The following is a 23,636-nucleotide window of genomic DNA, read 5'->3' on the forward strand; positions in this document are numbered from 1 at the left end:
TTCCTCTGATATAGCACCTACATCTACAAATAGGGCTACATATCAGTTAAGTGCAAGCCTTGCATTCCTGCTTTGAAGCGCAGCAGGAGATTTGGACTCCATGTGAATCCGGTCATTCCCATCTCTCAAAAAGTTCACTTTCATCTCGGCGGTCATCGGTCACGACTTCTCCTCTCGCCGCTCGACTGTTGAGCGATAAACATCAAAAAAAAAAAAAAAAAGGAGTAAACAACATTTACAAGACCCCACTCTTTCCCCTGGGGACGGTTTAATATCCCGAGCCGCGCCTCCGTCGCCTCCGAGATCAAGCTGATCAAGAAGAGGGTTCATTCTGATGTTGTCAAGTTAAAAAATGAAAGTGGCAGAGGGGGGAGTGCAGGGCTCATCCCTTTTTTTTTCTGACGATATTTATAAAGGGCCAATCTCACTCCTCCTCCTCCAGCTGGACAGGAAGGTGAAAACTGAGGTTGATAACGGATCAGACTCGCCGCTGGAATACTAACAGGCTGAGTAGATTACCATGGCTGCTGCAGCGTTTTCTCATTCGCCCCTGAGCAGAGGCAATAAAAAGTGAGGAGGAGGAGGAGGTGGAGGAGGAGGAGGAGGTGGAGGCACCGGCAGACTAAAAGGTTTGTCGGCTGAAGGCGGCTATAACTCTGAGAGCCTTGAATGGGATGTCTTGGAGATACAAAGAAGAAGAAAAAAATGTAGGGAGTGCAGCTCAGGAGGAAATAAAAACCTCCAACTTGGATGCAATAAGAGCGCTCTAAAGCAGAGGATGAAGGTCTCAGGAATGCAATAAACAAGACGTCAGAGTAGGAGAGACATTCGCTGTTTTCCATCATAGTTTTATAACCGATTGTTTCAATATAACCTCCAAACTTATAACTCCGCTCCTTCATCTTCTGCTAAAACTTTTTTTTATATCATTCTTATCTTTTAAAACCATCAGCCAGATTCGTTTCACTGCTATCAAAGTTCTCTCTGCTTTTTTTTTACGGACGCTTCAAATGTTAATTTCAAGAAAACTTCATTCTGTTGTTGCACTTTTTAACAAGTCAGGCTAGATAAGGACAAGAAATACAGAATATTCGACACACATACTGCACATGTAGCATCATGTGTCATCAAGGCTGAATGCATTTAAAGTGAGTTTTTCTCCTTGCATTTTTACACACACATTTACTTTTTGTATACAGATATTAGCTGTAGCTAGCTACCAGCATACGCGCCAGTTGTCCATGCAAATGTGTGTGTTGAGTCCTTTATAATTACTATTCAACTAATGTTTGAATAACAAGTGAAGCAGCTGAATAACCTCAAAACTCAACAGTCACTGCAGTTCTTTCTGTTATTTTCCTCCGTTTTCTTTGCTTTACTCTCTCGTCTGTGTACATTTAAGAGCCGCACAGCCTCAGGATAAGCACTTTTTTTTTTTTTTACTCATATTGAAACATTTTCACAGTTGAATCTTCACCTCAATTTGTGCTTTGTGACTTGCTTTGAATTTTTATGGCGCCGTCTCTGAAAGGACCAAAGAATCCTGCATACTGTCCGTTACTTTACTGACTTTATTAACAACATAAATCTTTGCAGATGAAGGTCTGAGGACTGAAACGTTGTTAATAAAGTGAGTACAAGTGATGGATTGTATGCAGGATTTTTTTTGGTGCTTTCAGTCTGCCTATGAGACCGTCTGGAGTGCAAGAACTTTGTAGCGCCGTCTCTACAATTTGCTTCATGTTGTGTAAGAAGCTTAAAACTCTACGTTTTTTGGTCACTGATTGTTTTGTATGTATGTATTTTTTTATTATATATTATCTTTTTTATGTTTATTTATTTCATTTTGTATGTATTAGTTCTGCGTCGCCCTCCAAGTAAAACTTTCAGCATTAGAAATATTTGGATTACTTGAACAAAAAGGCGAACTGATAAGAAATAAAGGACAGTAACGGCATAACAAAATTTTAATTCTGCCTATCTGAAACTTTGAAATAAATGATTGGATGACTTAAATCACAGCAACAACAGAGAATGCACAGCTAAACCTATTAAAACTTAATGGAATGATAACATTTTCTATCGCTGATATCAGTTTAATTTAATGCCAAACAAACATGATCAGAATATTTTTCCTGATTTATAAAACTGCAACAAGAGGTTATGATTTGTATTGTGTTATTTAAATACTATCAAACTGTATTGAATGATCCCAGCTGAATATGTAGAGTAAGAAACCAACACTGTATCGCAAATTCAGGTTTTTTAAAAGATCCACTAAGTTACATTAAAATGAGTACAGTAAGCTGCATTACTCTCACAGTTAGGATATGAAACCTCACACCGCCTCCATTTACCGTATGCTGTAAAGCACGTTGCCGTTTTTGGAGATCCGTAGCAGCTTGTTGTCGGTGGTGACCTCGTGGAAGTTGGCCCCCTTCTCGTTGGCGAAGAACAAGTCAGGTTTCCAGATGGAGTCCAACATAGAGGGGTCGAGGTCCAGCGAGTCGTCGGGATACTCGCTGTAGGCCAACCGAGGGTCGTTCCACTGCTGTCTCAGGAAGATGTTCACTCTGTAGTCCTGCAAGGAGACGGAAAGGACGGACGATACAGAGACTTTAGAGGGAGGGACGACCAAATATTCTGCAATTATGGATGCATGTACAGATAAGAAAGACACATATTTAACAACAAATATAAGCGACTTTACTGAGAATAAATTTACAGTAACCAGTAATCCGATGATTGAAAAGACATTTCCAATAACTTCCTCTGTAAAACAACGATCTGTAGTTGAGTGTGGATGGCACATTCAATAAGTCAAAATGACAAAATACTGCAGGTTCTTCCTCGACTGCCTCCCAAAAATGACTCATAGTGTTTTCTGATCTGGGATCTGTATAGTTTAGGTTTGGTTCTGTTGCTGCTGGGCCCAGATAAGATGCAAACACACATCTATCCAGCCTGAACTCGCCTCTAAAGGGCAACACGCACACACACATCAGATGGATTTATATCAAAACATTCGCATCCAATGTGCAATTTTAGCCCAACGACAAAAATGAATGAGCCCATCCCAGGAGGTAAAATAGTTGCTGCAATGATAACTTTCCAGAGTTGTAAAATCCTGTATCTGATTAGTATAAATAGTATTTCTTCCTTCCTGCGTTGTCATTCATGTCTGACTAGTACCTGAAGCAACACGTCCCCCACCAATGCAGCCCCTCGTCGTGCTGCTTTAACACATTGACGATGTGTTGAGACGCATCATCGAGGACTGACATCTGGATGCACCGCTGTCATACAGTACTTTCAAGGGTTCCAGCGTACTTCCACTCTTCACGCAGATGCTGCTGAAGTATCATAAATGACCTTCCAAGACCCTACCGGTGTGTTTTGCACTTAAAACCTACATCATGTCATGCGACTGAGACAGAACTGTAATTATTCTCATGACCACAAGAGGTCCTCGCTGGGAAAACGTAATTATAGGTCATTTTAAGCAATCAAATCAATCAATCTGTTGAGTATTGGTGTTATTGATCAATGGATGTTATTTTTGCAAGCGTTTCCGAGCGAATTCTTCACTAATAAATGTGAAACAAAACTTTCTTCCCCTCTGTGGTGGCGTAACAGTGTGAAATATGAGATTTCTGCAATAGAGATGCATGTATTCACTCCAAAACTGTCTCATAATGGCATTCACTATTCAGACCTTTATCAACTGATGAAACGAAAGAAAGGATGATGAAATGAAGAAAAACAATGTAATAGCAGATTTTCCAGGATTTAATTAGTGAGTTTTGATTGTTTAGTGGTGTTTGGAGGCCTGATACCAAAACAAAGCTTAAGCAACTTCAAATCTTAACAATTCAATGTCAGATTTTGGTTTCTCTGCGTTCAGTATCTTTCAAAAGTCAACAAGCACACAAAGAGAAACGTATTAGCAGGACAGGAAATGCAATCAGAATGCAACGCAGCAGCCACACAAATTGAAAGTGTACAATCTCTCATCTTTTTTAGCTCGTATTATATTATCACTATCTCTACCGCTTCCTACACCCTCGTCTATCACAGCAGCGTTCTCTGGAGGTCGAAAAGTCTCTGAAGCAGACGAGGCAGGAAATTGATTCGGTGTAGAAATTAAATTACAACAAAACAGTGAAAGTTATAAAGCATAAATCCCTGAAATGTCTTGAACGGAGAGATGTTAAGAGTATCTGCGGGGAGATGCTCCCTTAAAAAAAAAAAAGAAGAAGAAGAGAGATGAAGGGAAAAAAGGGCTCGTTAAGGGTCACTGAACTGCTGACTCAAGATGCTCTAACTAATGGATCGACAGATATACCGGCAGATATAGAGATGGACTGATGGACGGGATTTTGCGGTCGGATGAGCAGCTGGTTATGGGTCTTCATCCGTATGTCATTTTCTGCTTTTCTGTGAATGTAAGAGATTTTACTGATCACGGCGAGTTGTGGCCTCGAGCTATATCTGAAATCATTTTCCCGCCTGTGCGCTGCCTCAGATCCTCTTCAGCCTTGAAGACTTCAGCACAATCAACCCAGATTTTTAGCTTTTTCTACTCTTTATCCTCATGCTCTACTTGTCCCTTGAGTCTTGTCTTCATAGTTTTTTGATTGGCAAATCACTCTGCAGAGTTTCTTTTAAAAGCGCTGCAGAAATGCGGTCGTTTTTACAAAATAAAACGCATTAAGAGCAGTAAAAGCACCGAAAAGGAAGTTGCTGGAAACAGAGGGATCTATAGACAGGCAGATGGATGTGTGGAGTGTTGACCCCGGCGCGAGGCTGGAAGGCAGCTGAAGGTCATTGAGCTGCTGCTCCCTCTTTAGTCTTACACAGGGAGATGGAGAGATATAGTGAGAGGACAGACAGAGCGATAGATGAACAGAGGATAGAGGGCTGCATAGTGCATGTTTGAAAGACGAGGCCTGTGGGCTGGATGTATACATTTCTAACTCACAGAGCCTTCAAAGGAGAGATGATAAAGAGTACTTCTGTTGGCTGAGAAGAGAGGAAGTCCAGGAGGAAGTCGCTCTTCAGGGAATAATTGGAAAAAGCCTTTATGTCATGGCTACTTATAAAAAAATAGTTCATATCAACTACAGTGTTTGACCATGGTTTGTTGTTGTCATTTATTTCCTTGTTCCCAAAATCTGTGTGTACATGTTTATGAATTATCTGGAATCATGTACAATGGAGGAAGTAATGAGATCTTTAATGGAAGAAAACCGCAACATTTCAAGAAGTCCTCATGCTTTCTTCTCCTCTGCACAACACAGGAATGTAAATGTTTGACTTTTGACTTGAGTGAAAGCCGCTGATCTCTGCGCACTTACACGATTCAGAGATTCAGATGTTCAGTTGTGCTTTTGAAAAGGTTTCATCCAGCTGGAGTCTGAGCCCACTGGAGGTTAAAACCCAACCGCAGCGTTGAAATGAACCTCCAACAGATGGCTTTAAGACCTTCAGCCTCCACTGTTTAACTGAAAGAGGAGGATCAATACATCTCCCACAGGTCTAAATGTGTGTGTGTGTGTGTGTGTGTGTGTGTGTGTGTGTGTGTGAGTACTCCTTCAACTCTATCTTTGTGGGGACTGATTTTGAGACTTAGGCGATGAGAACACAGATTTTTTCCTCCTAATGACTAAATAAGTCACTTGTCACTGTGTTATAAAATGACCGTTCTCAAAATAACTGAGATGTTTCTGATCTCCCACCATTATGGTCATGATTTAGTCAATAAAACTATTTGGTTAATAGAAAGATTGTGACCATGTTTAGGAAAACTTCACTGAAACCAACACTGACTGCTGGAAGGAGACAGGTAACCATGGTTTCCTGAGTCAAAGTCTTTGTTGACCCAACTCACCATTTCCCTAAAAGAGTTTGGAAAGGTAACAATGTTATGGTATTTCTGCAACATGCTTTCATTTGGAGTCGTGTTTCTGTCTGCCTGGTGAATGTAAATCCAATATTCACTCTCTTTTAGCTCTTGTGTTTGCTCTCAACCAACTCCTGAGGGAAATATCTGGCTCTTTAGCTGCTAAATGCTCCACTATGTTCACCAGCTAGTCTACAGCTAACTGTGTCTGTGTGCTGAGCAGGTAGTGTACAGTTGGATTTTAGAGCTTTTTCTCTGAAAACAGCTGCCTGTTGCAGTTGAAAATGATGCTAAGAGAGCGCTGAGAGTCGCTATGAAGCTCCATAAAGCCGAGAGGAGCTGCAGAGTTGGGTGACAGGACCAAAACCAACATAAATTGTCAATGAAGCTACGGTCTAATAAAACTAATTCCTCCAAGTATTGCACGGACATGTGTGTGTGTGTGTGGTAGGTGGAGCTTCACACAAAACATTTCTTCATTTTCTTCTCTCTTGGATGTTAAAACATATCCTCTATATTCTGTAATATCTCAGTTTTAGATGACTTGTTGCCTAAATTGAAGGTTTTACAAGTCAAATTTCCTCTCTCTCATTCTCTCTCTCTCATATCACAGTCAAATAGATCCAGGTAGAGGATATTAACCGCTTTTCCCTCAGAGCTTTTATTGTATAACCCCTTCCACCACCTCGTTCTCCATCCCGTTTCACAATCAGAGATGGAGTCTCTTTATTCAGCGTGGGGTGGCATTTAGCTTGGCCCTCCGTCCCCCTAATTGTCAATTATTCTCAGAATATGGAGCTCGGCCGCTTCGGCCAGGCCGGAGCCATCATTAAGCTGCGTGGCGTAGCAGAAATACATCGCAGGGACGAGGTACGGCCATGCCAGCAGCCCCAGCAGGTGGCATTTAAAGGAGCAATCAGGCACAGTGCTGCATGTGTGTGTGTGTGTGTGAAATACAGTCACATGGCAATGAGCTCCCTTCACTGTTTATCACTGTTTATTAACTGAATATCTCACATGAAACAAATGAGCTTGACCTTTACGTTTTCATGAACGAGTCGCCTTTTCTCCTGTGGCGAGGATATGATAAATAACCTGAAATGGCGCCGAGATGAGGAGCGTCTGTCGATGGAGAGGAGGGACGAGGGGATATAGAGGAGAGGTATGAGCCTGCGCCGTGATCGTTAGTCATAAACCCGCCTGCAGTTTGACACCAGCTCGGAAAAGGCAAAAGTCAAACCGCTAAGGACAAAGATAATTATGAATTTTGGTGCCACACAAGTCTCACAGTTTACAAAACTAATTGTTGTGATGTTGCTCAAATCTCCAATATTAGTTCTTCATTTCTCCTTCTAGAAATTCTTTCATCCTGTAGCTGTACACATGTGTCCATGTCTGCAATATTCACCATTATTTAAAAATGTGACTTGATGCATTCACATCTATCATGCATTGATACTGCTCATATCTCTTTCTGAGCACCATGCTAATAAAACAGGTTTGTGCAATAGTGTAAACAACTTTCAATCAGCTGTTTAGCCAGCGGTTCATTTTGAAATTGCTTGGTAGCAAGAGTATTTTGTTTTGTTTTTACTCACTAAATTATACAGGGAATTATAATTATAATTTTAATTGCTCATTCCTTGAAATTTTCTCTGAACTACTGATTCATTACTGCAAATGATATCATTCATTCTCTCCAATTACTTGTGTGTGGTCTCAAAGTTATCTGCAAATTCTCTAAAAATGCTAATTTTATCTCTCAAACTGTCGTCTTTTTCACTATTTTAACATAGTTCAGGTGATATGTGCCAAATTTGAGGTGATATGTTCACTTTTCATAAAAGCATGAAACTTGGCACACTTGAACTTGAACATTTTCAGAAATGGAGCCATCACAAAAACGTCTTGTGGTGGCCATGACGACCAATTTACTTTCCGCCATAACCTAATTTCTGAAAATGTTCAGGGCTCCAAACTGTACAAGTGTGCCAAGTTTCATGCTTTTATGAAAAAGTGAACATAATTTTCACATATCACCTGAAATAAAAGGTCTGATAATTAAATGTTGGTTATATATATATATATATATATATATATATATATATATATATTTATGTAAAGCACATAAATAATTAAGGAGTTTGAGTGTCTAGACAATATTTTGTGTTTCAGTGTTTATAGTTGATATAATTCAGATCTTTATACAAATCTTCTACATAAGGTAACCAGAGAATATTATACATATATTTAGTTTTGGTGTAATTTATGGTATTAAACTACTACTACTACAAGGCAGGATCCAATCTGGTGTTTTAAAAGGTGGTTTACTACGCTTTTGTTTACATTGGGACAACAGATTCCACATTTAATTTATTTTGTCAGAAGACGTCTTCTAAAAGAACTCCATCATATACAATGATTCATATAATTATGCCTGTTAAATCCAACATTGAAAGCCTTTAATGGAAGAATAGATTGTTTCATTGGAAAAAAAAATGTTCAGATTACAGATGTCATCCGGTCCATAAAAGCTCAGCTTCATGGGTCAAGGACTCTTCATGGCTGCAGATGGATGGACATTAAGTGGGGGGGGGGGGTCCAGTCCAGGATTCAAATGAAGGAAAAGTAATTTGAGAATGCAAATGATTAATTTCAGGGATTAATTTACAATCGGAGGGAATAGATGACTAAACTGAGTGTTCAGTTTATTAAAACAGCTCTGTTCTGAATGTTGCCTCCTTTCTGAGGACAGTGGAAAAACGCTGCAGGACATCGGCATATGTGTGGTAAAAAGTGGGACTCCTACGACGTCTGTATGGGTCATACTCGTGGTTTTAATATCCTAACATAAGGCTGTTGGACTGTTAAGTGCTACCCTGAAATTACCATCCACCGCCGCCACGCTGCTATGAAACCATTAGCAGAGGAAATGCTGTACTTACACAATACCGCACTCATTTCAGCATGTATTAAAATCAGGCGGTAAACCACGCATGAAAGAACTGCATTCTTCCTCCTCCTCTTCTTCTTCTCCTTCTTCTTATCCTTCCTCTAACAACAACAACCGCAATAACCACAGAGACAGCAGCAGCCATATTCTAATTCCACGCCTGTCATAACACCCTGCTGGCTCCCTGGATGCTGCTCAGGTAGGAAGAGGAGGTTATGGAGACTCACACATTATGGCAGCACATCTGCTCCATTCAGACAACACTGCACTAAGAGAGAGAGAGAGGAAGAGGAAGATGCTGTTTTCACTATTTGGCCTCAAAATAAGCCACATCACCACCAGAACTGTGGGATGTCAAATCAATTTTCAACAGCAAACTTCTTCCAGGATCTTGAGGTGATTTTAATAAGAGAGAGAGGTTCGACTGTTCTGATGCAATTAAACATGGTTTATTAAAGCTGCATTATGTGAGATTTCATGTGGGGAAAAATTACAAAGGGATTCTGCGATATCTCAGATCGAGCCTGTGTAAAGCAATTTAAAACTCTGGCGTCGACACCGCTGGGAATGTTATTCCAGTAAACTACAGGAAGTAGAGAAACAAAACAAGTTGGACCAGTAGTGTAAGAGTGACTCAGTTTATACCGAGATTTAAACAGCATGACATCCAGATTTACCGTTAAAGTGAATAAAGATAAAGTGAAAGTACAACAGACTTTTTTAAAAGCTTTTTTCTCTGAAAACAGCTGCCTGCTGCGGCCTGAAAAACGACGCCATGAAACTGCTGAGTGAACTGAAACAGTAAAGTTGCAGCCGGACAGTCAAACAATGAGCTGAAACTCGTTATAAAGCTCCGAGAGGACCTGCAGAGTCGCTGATAATTCTCTGCAGGTTCCTCACTACAAGCCAAACCTGATACTTTGCTATAAACATATCGATTACAGCCTCTGGTTAACGAAAAGAACCTATTTAAGTTTAGGGAAAGATAGCTGTGATGGTTGAAAGAAGCCAACACTGACTATTGGTAGGTACAAACAGTCGCTATGCCCAACCATCAACTCTAACCTCCTCCCTAAGTGCTTTTACTGCCTTATAAGATGTCACTCTACATCTTCATTCACACAATAATATTGACAGCATGTTCAAATCTTTTGGTTATTTATTAAACAGACTGTTTCTTTAAGAGAGAGGAAATTAACTATTTCTGGCGAGCTGCATTTGAAAGCAACACGGGAGCTTAGTGTCCTTCTTCCTTTGAGGCTACTGAACATCCAGTGATGTGAACTACATACAGTCACAACTTCCCCTGTTGTATAGGAAGGAGGAGGAGAGAGAGAGAGAGATGAAGAGAAAGTGAGAGAGAGAAGGATAAAGCTGGAAATAATACTTTAAGTAACACTGTAAAGCCTGTTCACGGTGCTCAGCTGTCTTTATATGGAGGGCGAGAGAGAGAGAGAATGATTGAGCGGCGAGATAAAAGTGTGTGTGTGTGTGAGAGAGAGAGAGAGAGAGAAAGAGAGAGAGAGATGACAAAGGGAAATAAAAATGATTGAGGTTTCCGTGTGAGAGGGATAAAGAGACTAGAGAACTACAGTACAACCGAGCAGCAACTACCGAGGCTTGAGGCTGAAGCCGACGTGGAATTAATCTCTATTATCAGATATCTGCATATAAATGCTGAATCTGTAGGCAACGGGATGAGATTTAGGTACCGTTTGTTGTCAGAATAGTATTGACCAATCACGTTTGAGCAGGCTTTGGTTGCATGCAGGTAAACAGCATTCATATGCATATGTCTATTCATAGAAATTAGCTGGAGCGTCTCAAGTTGCTAATCAGACTGGAAACAACGACCTGCACATGGAGGAGGAAGTCTTGGCTTAGATATCTGTTATCCGGATATCCGCTGGCTACACCAGGAGCCCTGAAATATCGGCTGTTGCTCCCAGAAGCTAAATCATCGTCAGACAGATAGCCGATGTGTTCCCAGATTGAAAGTACCTTAAAGTGCAAAACATTCGACTCCTGTTCAAAAAGCCTCAACTTCTCTCAAGAAAGTCAATATTACGAATCATATTGTCGTAATATTTCAGTAAGTTTAATGTTGGTTATGATGCCTTCCCTGTCCTAGTTTCCAGAGCGTCAAAAGGCAACACGCCGCTCCAAACAAACAAACTCTGGACTTCAAACTGATGCGAACCAGCGGGTGACGTCACACTTCACTACGTCCATATTTATATACAGTCTATAAGTACAACATTTGACAAAGCACCACTCTATATTCTCAAGGTTTGTAGAAAATGAAAAGAAACATTTATCTTATGTTTTATTGTTAAAACATGACAGGATCCTGGAGGAAACTGGAGGATTATCTTAACTGGTGAAATTCATCTCCAAAATGGCCAAAAAAAAATTATCTCTACTCCTCTTTTGAAACATTCATGACTGAATTTGAAAATTAAACGAAGTCTCTTAAACTTATCAATAATACAACATGCGTATATATATAATTGATCTGCTTCAGTGATTATCAGAAGAGATTTAATTTGGATAAATGGACTTTTTTTTAAAAATTGTTGTCTTTTATTTGTTTTTAACCCTGACATACTCTACATATTCTGACCCTTCACAGTAATTAATCTCTAAACCAAACTCATGAACCACATTTTGCCTTCACTAAAACCTCATCAGTCATTCATGAATAGGTGATTAATCCTTAATGAAGCTTTCAGAGAGCAGAGAGTTTATAATTTAGGTTTTATGCTATTTGTTTATAGAGAAAAAACTTCACAATCACACTATATTATGCTCCTATGTGACCTAAAACAGAAACAAACAAAACAACCATAATGATTTCAATGAATGTGAACAATGCAGCAACATTTTTGGATGGTGAATTTTAACCTGGAACATCCTCTGTATACAAAGATATGTTTCGGCTGTGAAAAAAAAAGTTACAATATTTCGATTTTTGTATTTTCTGGGTCACTTTAGGAAAAAGTCATAAAATTTAATGCTAAAAAAAGGTGTTCAGGGTGTTTTTACTGCTCTCAAGTGTAAAAATGGATCAAATTTGACCTGAACATTATGTAAGAGTTAATGGATATAGATGTCTTTGTTCTGTCACCCTTGTTCAATATATGATGCCATTTCCATTAAAGAATTAAAAAAAATGCCACCTTTCTCTATCTGTGTGTGTGTGTGTGTGTGTGTGTGTGTGTTAGAGTGAATTAGCGAGTGTTTCAGGTTCAAGTGTGTGTGTTTGACCGAGAGAGAGACATAATGAGTGAGTGAGGTTGGAGTGTTTTGTAAAGAGGGAGAGGAAGTAAGAGAGGCAGAAAATGAGTGTGATGGAGGGATGAAGAGAGAGAGAGAGAGAGAAGGGTTTGCGTGCTTGTCTGAGTGTGTGTGTGTGTGTGTGTGTGTGAAGGAGAAAGAGAAAGAAAGAGAGAGAGAGTGAGCGTCGAGAGCACTGAAACAGGAATAAAGCCGTGTACCGCCGGGACTTCAACAAGCACTGCGCCATTCTACCGACTCCATCTATCACTGTGCTCCAGCCCCAGCACAGCACAGTGTGTGTGTGTGTGTGTGTGTGTGTGTGTGTGATGAGGACGGAGGGGATACTACGGTCCAGAGCTACACTACACTGCATCATCACCGCATCGAGATCCGGTCCTGGGCTTCCTGCTCGCTCTGTGTTTCGCCTCTTGAGCTTTTAAATGGATTTTCTGCTTTGATAAAAACCTGATAAATCCAATTATTTCAGTACTTTGTTGTTTTTGTTTCTGATCCAGCCTCCGAGAGATCAGAGCAACAACAACACCGACTGTGGTCTTCGGCGGGAGAACGTCCAGCATCCACAAGTTACCCCGCGTTCACAGACTGACGGGATGTGAGCTCGGTCACGGCCTCCGATGACCTCTGACCTCTAGCAGTGACATTTTATTTATCCAGACCAAAACCACTTTTATTTCTCATATACTTAGTAAAGCATATGACACAATCTAATAAAATCATTCATTCGCATAATGAAGAACTCTAAAAAACCTGGAAATCAGGAAAAAAAAATGGGAGAAATCTCAAGAAGATCGACAGAGGACGGATCCTTCTTTCAGGACAGAAATGCAATAGTTGCAGCATGTTTGAGTCGACGGGAAGTAGCAGAAGTAGAATTATGATGCAAAGTAGCGAGCAAGCAAGTTTCTTCTACAATATTGCTTCAATTTCACGAGTTAATATCGCAAGAAACGGAAAGATCTAAATGTGTAGGAGCAGTAAATGACCTCAGAGTGGCGTGTGAGCTGTCAGGTGATGAATTTTAAAAAAAGATGGAATGAATGTTCTGTTTTTACGTCGCTATGGAGCAAATAAACAACTGGATGCAGCTAAATTTTAATGAGAAATTACTGAAAAGTTAGGATGCAGGACTTTGTGCGGCTCTTTGTATGTAAACAGATCTGATAAAGGTTTCTCGTCTCCCCCCTATTGTCCTCCCCTCATTCATCCCCCATCTGTCCATCTTCCCACTTCCTCCTTTGTCCCTCCCTCCTTCTCCTCCTCGGTTTATGACGAGGAACGATTCTGCTTCTGCGGGAGGGAAAATCTGGAGTTTTTCCCGCGTGACGAGGATCTGCAGCAGCCAGCAGTTTCGACGCAGAGATGTGTGTCAGTGTTAGTTCAGGTTGGGATATCCTCCTTTCCTCTCTGCAGGTGCTTTTGTTTCTGTCCCTTCCTTTTCCTACATTTTTTGCCCCCCCCCCATTATATCCCTTTTCTCTTTCCTCTGTGTGTCTCTTTCCAGTTTTCAGTCCTTTCCCTCTGGTTCCTTTGCATACACTTCATACTTCCTTTCCTTCCTTTTTTCTTCTTTCAGAGGTTTACAGTTGTTCCCAAAGGCTTATTTGTTCTGCTAAAGATGAGGCTAGTGATATTCTTTTTTTATTATTGTCAACCAATCCGATGAAAAGTCCAAAACTAACAACAATATCTCCCACTATTTCATACTTCCTTCTTTTCATTTTTCCTAAAAACGGCTGGGCACTGTAGTTCCTAACAAATGTTACTCAAATGAGACAAAACAGTGCATCTGTTGGGGACTATTTTCAGCTGCGGATTGATACACGTTTGGTTCCCTTGTGAGTATTTCTGGCAGCAGGACGGTGTGTGTATGATTGAGTGTGTTCACGGTAATGAAGGAACATGCTACCCAGTGCGAGGATGCGGTTCATCGATGTGTTTTTAATAGTTTTTGGCGCAGAGGAATAAGATACACACACAGTACTTGTTAGTAGGATCAATACATTCCTTTTTTTTTTTTTATTCTGCCTTTTCTGACTGTTTGGTACTAAGAAAATATGGAATATCACCAGCTCTTAACCTTCAAAATCCCTGAAAACTCCTCAATCTTAGAATCTGAATCTGATAACAGTTGTTGGGGGTTGTTTGCTCGTGTTGCCAGGGAGACGCCACTCTCAATCAAATGTAATCAAACCGCACTTACACTTGATGAGAGTTACGGTTATTTACTTTCGGTTTCAGACCACATGATTAGCCTGTAAAATTACAAAAAGCTCTGACGGTTAAGTCTGTAGCTGGAATTGTAGAAATGCTGAATCCAATTTGTCCCCCAAAAAGGTTTAAAAATGTACTCATATGCTGTTTAAAAGCCTTCTACCAGGAATACAGGCCGCTAATTCTGGAGAAATATTAAATTCTGTTGTATTTTAGGCAAATTTAAAGACACCGAGTCGGACAAATATCTTAATTCCCCCTTAAAAAAAAGTCTTTTTCCTTCTGAGATCGTTAAAACCTGACTCATCCCCAGAAACGCTACCAAGGACATGACCTTCCCCAGTGGAAGCCGCAGATGGTTTACACAGCTGACAAGCTTGATGCATTTGGTGGATGAAAACATGACGCATGTATTTTATGGAGGTTAGAGAGTTTGGTGTGGTGCCTGTTTTTAGCAACAATCATGGATGCTGTGGGTGCAGAGATCACCTCTGCTGTCACACACACACACACACGTGCAAACACACATATCTGCTCTGTGAGGGTTGATGGTTCAGTTATATTAACACTAATGGATTTTCTGTGTAATGAATGAGTGTAAAATTTCCATCCCATCGCTTGCAAAACAGGCACGACAGCACGGCCGTCGCGTTGTTATGCAAATGGCCGCGTCGGTGATGCGCTCTTTCAAATGAAGTGTTGGAAATGGGAGACAGGTTCAATGAGGCGGAGAGAAATTTCTAAAACACTCAGAGGGCAGAAGGCTTTTAATTTTTGAAAGGGGAATAAAAATGAAACTTTGGATGTGCCGAATATCAGCGCCGCCGTCGTTTCAATTAATCGTATTTTTTTTTACCCCGAGCCGAAATGGAGCCGCGACGAGATGTGACGTTTTCCATTAGCCGCCCAACTGTCCGCATCCACACACGAGTGAAGAATAAATACTATCAAGACATGTGTGTCGAGCTGTGTTATAAAGTGATATTAAGAATAATTGAGCTTACCATTGTCGTCTCAGCGATGGACCCGAAACTGTTGATAAAAATGTTGCAGGTTACGTTTACAGGCGGACCTGCAGAGAAGGGGCAAAGAAAGGGAAAGAGACACAAAAGTTACATTTCATCAAAGAGTTTTTCAACAAGCGGCATGACGCCCAGAAAACAGCAGGTACAACAATGTCATTATTCATCATCATCATCATCAGAAACATTAATAAAGGGCAACAAAGTTTTTATTTCATGTTTTTAACATTGACAGGAAGTTGACAGTCTTGTCTTGTCACTGATGAGCAGCAGCCATCTTTGTTAGACATTTCTATTGTATGTTTAAGGAATTTGACATCTTATATGATAATCAGACTGAATTGCAGAATTGCTCCGTTATTCAGTCTGTCGTGTTCACTTTAGCTGTTGGCTGTTCGGGAAGGCAGATTATTTTGCTCTAGAGATCGCTGGCAGCAGTCGATCAGGGAAATAGGCCAAATCGACTGCGCTGATTGATTTTTTTTGGTCACTCGGGAGCAGCCGAACAAGCTGTACACATAACATGGACATACGTATAATAAAAAACTTGTTAGGAAACACCCGGCAGACAAAGAGCAACATTACATTTGAAATTGTGTTTGTGTCCACCTGTAGGTTCCAATATTCACTCTGCTTTTAGCTCCGGTTTGGTATCCACCACTTTCTTCACCAGCTAGTCTCTAATTTTGTCTTTAGGTGAGTTTATCAGCCCTTGTTTGCAGAAAACAGCCACCTGTTGGGAATTACGCTGATGAGAGCTGAGAGATTGAAACAGGAAGTGAAGTCGGGGGCTGTAAAACCAAAACAATGAGCTAAAAGGCTTCTCAGAGCTCAGGGGAACAGCAACGTCAGTCTTTGTCATTTGTTATAAAAGACACCTTTTACTTTACACACAAAATATATTGATTGGTGCAGCTTTGAGATTTATTTCTGGAAGTTAACTTACAACAACCTGTACAGCTGGGTTGATCTCATCCACGTTTGATGGCCATTTTCACTCTGGCTCAACAAGAAATCATCCTCGTTCTTAACCCGACTTACAGAGCTCTGATTGGCTCGGTTATTTTTCCAACAGCATTAATGAGCGTAACACAAGACCTGCTTGAACCACCGAACAAATGCAGGCAGAGAATCAGAGGTCGACTCTGAAATCTTCCCCGTTGATCGAAGATCAGTCCAAAAATTTGATACAACATCAGCACTTTATCTCATCCTTATTCTTAATCGTTCCTCTTGTTAAATCATATGAACTTTTTATAGTATTTTATGTATTGAAACTGGGCTGATAGTGTGTTTGTGTGCATCAGACTCTGTGTGTGACTCCATATTAGAGCAGCAGAGAAGACTTAAAGCTGAAGTGAGTTCATGACAGACTGTAGAAAGTAAAGAAAGTGAAAGAAACTTTCTGGTAAGTCGGTAGTTAATGCAGGATTTGGGTCTGCAGTGAATAGACCGACGCTGCTCTGGACTTAAATACTCCAACAATGTCTGACTGCCTGACGACAGCAAGTTTGTTGAGACGGAAAATAAATGTGTCAATATCTCATCACGACTTAAGAAAACTAGAAACGAGAAAATCTATTTCACATCCACTTTGAGACTTCAACCCCCCCCCCCCCCCCCCCCCCCCCCCCCCCCCCCCCGTCGGTCAAACTCAGACAATATCAATAAACACAGTGTCATCATAAAGGAATTCATAATGACAAAAACGCTCCTCACTCTTCTCACAGATATGAGACGCTGCGTTCAAGGTTGTTTTCAGATGAGCGAGTCAAGGTGAAAGTAAATAGCATTCGAGCCTTTCGCAGCCGCTTCATTGATTCACTGTGTTACCGAGTTGTACAAACACAAATGCGATTACGTGGCGACAGGAGTGGAGTTGAAGTGGCGAGGACGGCCAAACGGACAGTGGACATGATATTGGCTTTAACAGATAAATCACGGTGAATAACCCTCAACCTCAGGGCGGTTTGTCTCCGGTTTGATGATGACAGAGAGTCAATCGACCCAGTAAACTGCAGATCTTAAATTTATACACACATTTGACATTGAGACCGCAGGTGTCGTGCAACATTTTGGGAAATGTGCTTGTTGACTCACTGAGTGTTAGATACTACTCTCATGTCTGAGTGTTAGCAAGTATGGAGCTGGAGTCAAGAGGTGTTTAGCCTAGTTACCCCAGCTCTTCTTCAGGGAAATCTATTTATTCAGCTGCCCAGCACTGCTCTGCAAAGAATTTCCAGCTAAGTGAAAAGGAGGAAGTCACCATGCCACATTATAATTTGTGAAGAAATACTTCCAGCTCATAACTCCTCATTAAACCACAAACTACTGTTTTTATGTTGTTTATGTGCAGGTTAAAAAGGCTAGCTGTTTCCCATGCTTCCAGTCTTTATGCTAAGCTAGGCTAACCCATGTCCTGACTCCAGCTCTGTCTGCACAGACATGAGAGTAGAATCGATCTTCTCATGTAACTCTGAAAGAAAACCAATTTCTTGCTTGAGTTTGCATTGCAATTTGCATTTTCTAAAAGGTAAAACTATTCATTTAAAAGCTTAAAACCTCATGTCTAGGGGAAGGAAAAAACTTTAAATGCCTCCATGAATCCACTTAAAAAAGATTTAAGACATACAGATTCAGAAATATACAGTAGATTCAATAGACCATCATGAGATAAACTTTCCATTTCAATGTAAGTCATGATGAAATTTTGTTTCAGCTTGTGTGACTGTAGTTCTCTTTTTTTGGTGCTTAGTGTCCATATTAATGCATTTTGGCTCGACTTTCCAGATAGTTAGCTTTGTGCTTGATGCTACTGCAGTCTGAACACAGTCTCTGGAACTCATTTAGTTTATTTCATCAAAGTTTTCTATCATAGCAATGATTTACCAAAATAACTGTCATCTAACCTATTAGGAACCATCTTGGAGGCTGTGTTAGTATTGTGACTCACTTCAGAGCTGGTTCTGGGGACTTTAAATCTTCAGAATACACACAACAAGCAAAACAAGGAAGGGATCAAGGAAAACACTTTTTTTGGACATCTTCAAATAAGACTAGGTCAAAACCTAATATATGGCTGAACCGTTTATGGTCAATATGCAAAACTGTGGACAGTTTGTTACAGGGATAGTCAGCAGTAGTGTCTATAATGTCAATTCCTGGATATTAAAGGTTCATCAGCAATTTTCTGTAGTCATCCCAGTAATATTTGTTGTTAAAGTCCCAGAAAAACAGAAGTCTTAAGCTTCTGTATTGAGCGTGTACAGTTACAAGAGGGATTTAAATCGAATCTTTCGCATTTGATTGGACTGCAGGAAGTGGGCGGGGCTTAGAGTTTAGCACGATACGGAGCTGCAGACGACTGTTGGCTCCACTCACACCTGCCCTCACCTGCTGTTAGATCAGGAAGACGAGGAAGAGATGAATGAATCAGACCTCAGCAGCCACATTGTTTTGGAAATTAAAACTCTCACCATATCGCTCTGTTAGCTACTAGCAGGTGGGTCGTAGCTACTCGCCCAAAGTCACGTTTGATTTGATGAACTTTTGTAAACGCCTGTGAGTGCAGGATGAGTCATCACACATTTGAAACCATTGTGAAAAATACTGATTTCTTGACATATATTTGGCATATAACAAGAGATACTGTAAATGAACAATTAACATAGGGACACATTATTAAAATTTGGAAAGTGGGAAAGTGTACTGAAGTAGCAAATCACATGAAACATACGCATAAGGAACCTTGATAATAAATGCACTCAGAAGGGGTTTTTTCTCATGTGCTAACTAATGTTAATATTCACTAAATCTGTGGAGAAAAACACAGTAAATCTTGGTCAGATTTTAAGTCATTATTCATACAGTATTACTGTATACATTCAATGCTTTTTCCATTAACGCACAAGAGACTTTTCGCTGTTATAAAGTAATTATTTACCATAATAGCTCCTTTGCATGCCGGCCGGTCTCAAAATGCACTCGTGCATTTTTCATGTATAGAAACTTATTAGACAAAGTGTGATAGTTTATTCATTGTCTGCAAAGTAATTAGATTGGACACATTTTTGCAGTTTTTGTAATCTGATTCCTGCGATCCAATTTCATTTAATACATTTTTTATTAGACTGTGTTTGAGCAGAGTTTTATCATAATATTGTATTTATTATAATTCTGGATTACCAAATGGAATATTTTTAATAAATCATGAGGCTGCATCACAGTCATATTCTGATACATGTTGATGCGACTTAAGGTCAAACTATGCCTCATGAAAACACACACACACACACACACACACACACACACACACACACACACACACGGATACAGAGTTTGTGTTTAATATCCCTGGCTAAACTCGGTGTCTAATTCCACTCGCCGGCGGCTAGCTGGGAATGAAGGAAGGGGTCTGGATTATTTTGATGGCCAATTACTCTCCCTGTCACAGTCTGAGGACTGCTGGAGGCCACTGGGGAGGAATATCATCTGAGAGTCATTCACATACACACACACACACACACACACACACACACACACACACACACACACACACACACACACACACTCACTCACACACAAGCACGCAACTGTGGTTAAGCCATGAGTAGAATCATAGGGTTGAAGATGCACGGTTAAGAGGGAAAAAATCATTAAAGCTAGCCGGAGGCGATCGTTCCCTACGTGACTTACATGTACAGCATCTAATTAGAACAAACAATAGATTACTCACAGGACTGCGTGAGGAAAAGAGGATGAAGTAATAAAGATGGAAGGGGGGGGGGGGGGACTTTCTGATATTAAATCAGCCAGGTTTGCTTCCAATGCAGCAAATGAAACTGGCTGCAGATGAAATGAGTTTGTTCCAATGTAGCTAAAGAGAAATAGCTGCGTACTGTAGCTGGATGAGGAGAGCAAGACACTAAAACTGCCAGGGTAAGAAGTTCAATTACTTCAAAAAGTGATAGATGATAGTGTAACTGAAAGGATGTTTATATAAAAATGGTGGAGGCATTGTGTGGAAGTCTATTGTTTGTTTGAGACAGCTAGACGGTACTTTCAAATCCACACAGTGATTCATTTATGTATAAAACACGTATAAATTGCATATTCAAGCTTTAAAAAACTGTTCATCTGTCCAGATTTTATGATGACCAGCATTGTATCTTCTACCTACAATCACCTCATGTAGAGTATTTTCCTGGTAGCAAACACAAGTGATAATATAGCCAAGCAGAAAAGGTGCAGTAGCCAGGATGTGCCAGTCTGGGGAATGAAGCTGTTAAATGGGTTAGATATATAAAAAAACAGGCTTACATACATTTTGTTTATACTACATTTGGTGTCTGTATGTGGACGTGTTCGCTTTTGTGCAGCTGGCGTGTACAATCATAGATGTTGCGCTGTACACAGAAAGACACAGAAAGTATCATTTGAGTTTAAAGGTGTCAGTCTGCTCCAAGTAAAGAGCATGTTGGTTGTCTGAACAGCGTCTGGAACCCGCTCCCTCCACACCTTTCTGACATCTGAACCGGGAGGGCTTTAACTTTATGAAACTGACTATCCGACATTCAAGTAAGTAGACTTTAAAGGACCAGTGTGTAGGATTTAGTAGCATCTAGCAGTAAGGTTGCCCCTCCCATTCGAGCATGTAGGGACGGTTAGGAGGCTGCGAAACATGTGAAACCCGTGAAAGGTCTTCTCTAGAGCCAGTGTTTGGTTTGTCCATTCTGGGCTACTGTACAAACATGGCGGTGTAACATGGCGGGCTCTGTGGAAAAGGCCCCACTCCCCATGTAGATATAAAGGACTCATTCTGTGATAACAAAGACACAATGATTCTTATTTTCAGGTGAGTGCGACACTATGAATTTAAATGAATACCATGTCTTGCCCTCCTCTATAATGACTGGCTTTTCTTACTCTATAAGAAGTTTTGCCTTGGATAACACGTCATATGAACATTGTCTTTCAAACCCCTGCCTTAATACTCTACTGTGCAGCTGATCGTAAGATATTTTTACTTTAAGGTTTGAGGACTTTTCATAGAAACAAAACAAACATATGAGCAGATAGATCTTAACTGTTTTCCACTGTGACTGGATGTCCCCAAGCATCCAAAAGTTGTTGCATCCTGCTGCAAGAAGATGCTTATTACGATAAACTTGGGGAAAAAAACAAATGCCAGAGCTAGAGTCCTTCAAATTTACAAGTAAAGAAACGGTTAGTTAAGAGTATTATTTTTAAAAATGCATTCAAAGTAGGCACCTAAATGTTGCAAAAACCTCTCTGTTGAGTTTGAAATTGCACTGTCCTCCTCGGAACAAACAAACTAGGTGCGATTAGCAGATAAATAGACTCCAAAACCTTCCTGGTAATAATCACTGCTACTGGACCACTTGACAGTAGCTGTCGGATGTATAAAGGCTCTACAAACCCGGTGGGTAACATGCTCTGATATGTCTGAGTGCATCAGAGTGTTTATCCATAAACCAGCTGGTATTACATTATCACTGTGTTTTTTTTCTCAGAATGGCTTTTCAGGCCTAAACTCAAGTCCCCTGACACATTTCGTCTGCATCCTGGCTTTGTTTAAAATCCCCTCCTTCAAAGTCCTCTCTCGCTCCGTGGCAGGAGGGAGGGAGGCGAGTGGAGGGATATCATAATTTGTCTTTTCTCTTGACGTTCCTCGCAGCGTGTGACGCAAAGAACCTGAGGGGGGGGAGGAGGAGTTGGAGAGGCTAATACCCCCCCCCCATGAAAACCTCCGCCTTCTGCTTCTCTCCCTCTTTTCTTTACCACAGCGGTTCATTTAATAACCATCCAGTGAGGGAGAGAAGGAGAGAAGGATAGAGAGAGAGAGAGAGAGAGAGAGAGAGAGAGTTTGCTTTATAGCTTTCCAATAAAGACAGAAGACGGGGGTGCAGCAGAAAAAGACAGAAAGGAAAAAGAAGCGACAGCTCATTAACTGTCATGGAGGACAGGCTGGCAGTGTGAGTCAGAGGCTACTGTAGCTGCACATTTACTTGCCTCGGTGTGTATGTGTCAAACGGTCTGAGCCACACACACACACACACACACACACACACACACACAGACACGTCTGTACGTCTATACCCTCATTGACATTATGCATATCGACTCTTAATTGAAGATTTTATCAGCTGTAGGTCGCTAACTAACTAATGTTAGCTCCAGTTTTTGCACTTTTTCCTCATTTACTTTTGGTTTTTGAAAGGCAGCGTACTGTAATACTGTATCCAGAGCTTCACATGGCTGCTCTGACTAGTTAGTCTTGTTAAGCCAGCCAGTCAAAAGAGGCCTGAGCTCTCCTGGAGGCAACAAAAATCCAAGTCTGGGAGGTTTGGTCTTGAAAAATTGATAAATAAGCATAAGAAATACATCAAATCTATTTAAAAAGCTAATGTCCTGTCATCGGTCATTCTAAATGTGCGCATGGTGCGACTTTATCATCTGTCAATAATGTGCGTAACATGTAATTATCGGGCGTGGATTCGGTGTCAGATCAACACATTGACATACGCACAGATCAACACCTGAACGCACAAACATAAACATGGAGAAACACAAGGAAAAGATTAGGTGACAAACACACAAACTCATACAACAAACACCATTGAACATAGATGAGAAAGATAAACGAGTAAACGTGCTGATTGAATAAAGACACTTAATTAAGGAATGTGCATTATATACATAAACACACACACACACACACACACACACACATATACATTGAATTATCTTCAAGGACGCACACTAAATTAAAAATGCACAAAATGAACACACACAAACAAAAATACACCCAGGAACAGACACTATATATGCTAAACTGTAGAGATGAATATGCAGGCGCATTCAGGCATGAATGAACCACACAGACACACACATGCGGTATGAACGCGGCTTACAAACACACACACACACGCACAGAAAGAAATAAAACCTATTAACACTTATTAACATATAGTTCTGCATGGATACATATTGTCAACATGCCTCATTGGTTCTTGATCTTTTGCAGCTGATAACATTTAACCATCTTACACACAGTCATTGGTCTCTGTCTGTTCTTTAAGTTTGTCCCTGCTGGCTGCCGTACGTCAGATTAACACAAAGCAAACCCACAGCCTCATAATCAAAATGTGAAATAGTAGTAGCCAATACTTAAAACTGCATTAGCAATTTACTTTTAAACTTATTAAACTCACTAAATCATTAGCGC

At 40.5% G+C, this 23,636-nt stretch overlaps 1 protein-coding gene across 1 annotated transcript in view; it reads right to left on the reverse strand.

Moving 5' to 3' along the window:
- glra1 (glycine receptor, alpha 1) overlaps nucleotides 1–23,636 on the reverse strand; it is a 126,055-nt gene that overhangs the window by 45,360 nt on the left and 57,059 nt on the right. The window contains exons 5-6 of the mRNA XM_042419040.1: nucleotides 15,371–15,438; nucleotides 2,358–2,581 (exon numbers count right to left, since the gene is read on the reverse strand). Coding sequence (XP_042274974.1) covers nucleotides 2,358–2,581; nucleotides 15,371–15,438 — 292 coding nt within the window. The remainder of the gene's footprint in view (nucleotides 1–2,357; nucleotides 2,582–15,370; nucleotides 15,439–23,636) is intronic.

The sequence above is a fragment of the Thunnus maccoyii genome, chromosome 8 (assembly GCF_910596095.1).
Source record: "Thunnus maccoyii chromosome 8, fThuMac1.1, whole genome shotgun sequence".
NCBI lineage: Eukaryota > Metazoa > Chordata > Actinopteri > Scombriformes > Scombridae > Thunnus > Thunnus maccoyii.